Here is a 4,432-nt window from a genome sequence, read left to right as displayed (position 1 = left end):
GCTGGGCCGATCTAGTTCTCCGAGGTGGGTGGGCCCGTGGGCTCCCCCCCGCGCCGCTGCAGCCACCCGGGGCCTCCCCGGACCGAGCGCGCTAACTCACTGCCCGGCGCTCCCCTTTCTCCCCGCGGGACAGATGGTGGTCTTACAATCCTTGCACAAGTACCAGCCCCGCCTGCACGTGGTGGAAGTGAACGAGGACGGCACGGAGGACACCAGTCAGCCCGGCCGTGTGCAGACATTCACCTTCCCCGAGACACAGTTCATCGCGGTCACCGCCTATCAGAACACCGATGTAAGGAGCCGGGACCCGGCGCGCGGCGGGCATTGTGTGGCGCTGGCATTTGCGGGCCCCGGGCAGGCCGGGCGCGGCACTCCCGCGGCAGTAGGAGCTGGCCGGCCCCGGGCTTTAGGTCTGAGGGCCTGCCAGGGTCTCTCCCTGAGAATCGCAGTGCCAACGCGTCCTATTTGTCTCTGAGACGACCTCCCTGGCCCGCCTTGAACTGACCCGGATATCTGGGGCCTCTTTTGGCCCTCAAGTCAGAACAAAGTAAAACCTATTTTGAGGTCGTTGTTCAAGTTCTTCCCTTTTTAAAACAAGCATAGTCCCATTACTCAGCCCACCCCCTTGCGTGTTATTCTTGGAAAGCTTGGGCATTATCTTTAAAAAAAAGTAAAAAATAGACTTAGAAAGGATGGCTGAAATGAACAAACATCATTGTTCAGGGAAAGCACACACACATCCACATATGTAACAAGTGCAATGCACTAAAATACGCGCTGCTTTGAAATGAGTTCTGTAGCACCCATTCAACGTTTGTTAAGTTTCCAAAAACTGACTCTAACTGCTCATGCTGTCAAGAGGACTGATGCTTTGGTTTGCTTTACATATCTGAAAATATCAGGAACAAAACCACGCTTTTATTGTAAATCCAATCTGATGGGGAGGTGCACTTGTGGAATCCTCTGGTTATGTATCAAATGGGACCAACTTTTAAAATATGTTAAAACATTTAGAATAGTCAGCCATTTGGTGATGCATTCAAGTTCCACATAAAGATTTTTGTCCGATTATGTGAGTGCATGGTGTGTAAGAAGTATTTTTCAAACGTGCATTTGCAGCAATTTAGAATGCACCCTGGAGCTCATGGAAAGCAATCAATCCTTTAGTCTTAGACAATAATGTGAACATGTCCTTCTGAACATTGATGATACTTTTTCTTCTTTTCTTACATCTGTGATCTCAGTTTTTGTAGTTAGGGAAACCTTGTTACTTAATGAGATTGAAGGCTCTCTCTCACCAACCTCTGTATAAAGTGGCAGTTGATACATTCTCAAACAATCCTCCTATACAGTATCAGAGCTCACATCGTCTTTTTCCCCCCTTCCCTTTCCCAGATTACACAGCTGAAAATAGACCATAACCCTTTTGCAAAAGGATTTCGAGATAATTATGACACGTAAGTAATTTTGCACCTTCCTTCTCAACTAGCTGTGGAGTTGGGCTTTCGGGTGGAAGGTGGATTGTTAGGTTGCAGGCTTTGGGAAACTAGAATGTGTGAAGACAGGTTAGGTGTCGGTTCAAGGTTTTCCTTTTCCTTTTTGTCAGTTTCCTTTCTCTCTGGTGACCTTCTGACTTGATCCCTGTGGTTTGGGTGAAAGTTTCCTGCACCTATATTTAGCTTTCCTATGAAGTACCAAGTTGTTGCCTGGCTAGTTGGGGGGAAACTGTCCGGATTGGATTCTGTGGAGCAGGAGTTGTATGTGGCGCTGCAGATGCTCAGCTCAGAATGTCTGTCTGAAACTGGCCCGATTCTGCCTGAAAGTGCATGTGGCTCTGGCAGTTGTTAGTCTCCTTGGCATATGTGACTTGTATTTACCCATTTCCAAGTTTTGTGTAATAGGATTTCCTGTGCAGGTTTACTGGCCTGAATGAAAAAAAAAAAAAACATGCACCCACCAAAGGCCAGCATGGGAGCAGAACCGCTGTGAAGGTGGTTTCAGGCTTTCGGAAGGACTCAGGTGTTGTTGCTGAGCATGACTTACAAGCTTCAACATTCTTTTGTCTTTTGAATCTAGTAGGTGCATTTTTCTTAAACACGTTGGTTACCTTTCCTCCACACTCCCTTGTCTGTTTCCATTTGTTTTCTGTCAAAAGGCTGTTCTCTGGGGTCATCAGTAAACTGAACGGACTTCTGGGCTTGTTCCAGCGTTGCCACTCAGGTTCCAGGCACAGTGCCCGAGGGCAAAGAGTGCTATATAGCAAAAACTGAATCTGGATTGTGGGGGTGGGGCGGGTCTCCCCACTTTGTTCAGATCATAAAAGGAAATGGTACACAAACCTTCATTTGACTGCTTGGGATACAGACATAAAGTTGAAATTATCTTTGATGAGGGACAGATGAAATGTATGGAGACCCAGAGAAGCGACTGTCTCTATTCCACCACCAACCTTCCCACCTGAGATTTTATAACAAATTCAAAAGAAGGTCATTGATAGTAATGCCTGTTATCATCTTATGTATCATGCCAAAGCCAGCCTCTCAGTAAGATTCCCAGTACAGACACCTGGGCTCCTGTAGTCCTCACCATCTAAAAGGGTGGGCCCAGCACTGTACAAAGTGTGAGGCTCAGGAGACCAGAGATGTTGGAGGAACGTCCTGTTGATTTTGAGCTTTTAGTTCTGTTGTGAACATCTGTTCTAAAGCATTTTATTTTGCACAAATCAAGTCAGTAATCCCAAGTGAGTTGGGATCTGGATGGGCATCTACCACGGATCTTTTGCAGACTGCTTTTTTCCTTTCAAAAATATGATGATGGTAAACAGAAGAGATATTTGCACCTTACTGGTTATGTTCCCTTCCTGCCTCTCTTCTCTGACACTGGAATTAAATTTCGGAGGGGGGGGGCGAAATTTAGGGCAGTCAGCAAAATAGAAGCAGCAGAATCTTCCACCTCTAGCTGTTTTCTGTTGGAAAAGTCCATTTAGAGAAGACTTCCTTTTGATTCTTAATTTACTAGGTGTTTTTTCATAAGAAGCTGCTTTACCTATACAAGCAGATTCCTTAGATTTGGGGAAGCCGAGAAAGAGTGACTTATGATACCCTGCCACTCCCTTTTATGTCGGTTGCCTGGGCAAGGAGTTTGGGAAACTAGAGAGAGATGCAAGGGCACAGGGGCACTGGGTGGTTGTTTTGCTACTCCCCAGGGAATCTTCTCCCCAAAGGCTTAAGGTCTGACAAGAAGGAGGCTTTCTTTCCAAACAATCTGTTGAGTTGAGATTAAAACCTTAAAGTGTGAGTTAAACAGAAAGGGAGACATATATGAGAACACATTTCCTATCAGTCCTCACCCAACCCCTGGTTCCCTCTCCATTCCAATATGCTTTGCTCTGTTCAGGGTCTAAGATCAGTCTTTGGTGGTTTTATCTAAGGTATTGAACTTCCCGTTGCTTCAGTTTCTTCATCTGTTAAGTGGGATAATAATGGCACTTAACTGGGAGGATGGTTTGGAGGGTTAAATATACCAGTATAGGTACAGTGCTAGACAAGTTTCCAGCACATAGTCACACTGCAGGAAAGTGGAGAATTGCTTAGGGAAGTCCATAAGCTTCAAATTCCAACCTGTGGGCCGTTAAGTCAATTCTGAAAGAAAGGACAGGGTGTAGGACTATAGGATGACATGGAACTGTCCCAGTGGGTCTCCCAGACTGTAACTCTTTACGAAGTGGAAAGCCTCATTTCCTCCCTCAGAGTGGCAGGGGGTTTCGAAGTGCTGACCTTGAGGTTAGCAGCCCAGAGCTTAACACACTAAGCCACCAGGGCCTATGACTGTAAACTTTTGGCCCAACGTTTTGAACAGTCGTGCCTCAAAAACTGGGGCTGAGGGTCAGAGTAAAGAACATCTTTTCTTTGTGAAAGAATTTTCCAAGCTTGGGTTGATTACTTTGTTTCCAAGTAGGGACACCTAACTGTATTGGTAGAAGTTGAGGGTTGAAGGTTCCTGAAGCAATAGACAAGAAGTTCTCGGTTGCCTTCCATTAACAATCTTTGGAACTCAAAAGAATGAAGAAGGCCAGTCTTTTATGGGTACCATCCAGACATGTGTGTGTGTGTGTGTGTGTGTGTGAGTGTGTGTGTGTGTGTGTGTGCATGCGCGCGCGCCCCACCCCCCAGTTAAAGTATCAGTAAGTAGAAGGCGGCAAGAGAAATCTTAACAAATGGTAGAAGTAAGGGCTGCTTTCTCTTTTTTTTAAGGCAGAGAAGATACCTTGTTTAAAAATTCACTCAGACACTTTCATCACACAGCAATGGTCCACTGGGCAAATAGCGCCCTGTTCCCTGGGTAAATCTGCCTTAATAGGTATACATCTGTTAGAAAATCGGGATGAGAACCCCACCACCACCACCACCACCACGCGCGCGCGCACACACAC

At 46.2% G+C, this 4,432-nt stretch overlaps 1 protein-coding gene across 1 annotated transcript in view; it reads left to right on the top strand.

Moving 5' to 3' along the window:
• The window catches only part of TBR1 (T-box brain transcription factor 1), an 8,316-nt gene that overhangs the window by 2,493 nt on the left and 1,391 nt on the right, over nt 1-4,432 (top strand). The window contains exons 4-5 of the mRNA XM_004703920.2: nt 134-292; nt 1,396-1,457. Coding sequence (XP_004703977.1) covers nt 134-292; nt 1,396-1,457 — 221 coding nt within the window. The remainder of the gene's footprint in view (nt 1-133; nt 293-1,395; nt 1,458-4,432) is intronic.

The sequence above is a fragment of the Echinops telfairi genome, unplaced genomic scaffold, assembly GCF_000313985.2.
Source record: "Echinops telfairi isolate 266 unplaced genomic scaffold, ASM31398v2 ScPeMD7_4;HRSCAF=17, whole genome shotgun sequence".
In the NCBI taxonomy this organism is placed as follows: domain Eukaryota; kingdom Metazoa; phylum Chordata; class Mammalia; order Afrosoricida; family Tenrecidae; genus Echinops; species Echinops telfairi.
This window is presented reverse-complemented; position numbering and strand designations above follow the sequence as displayed.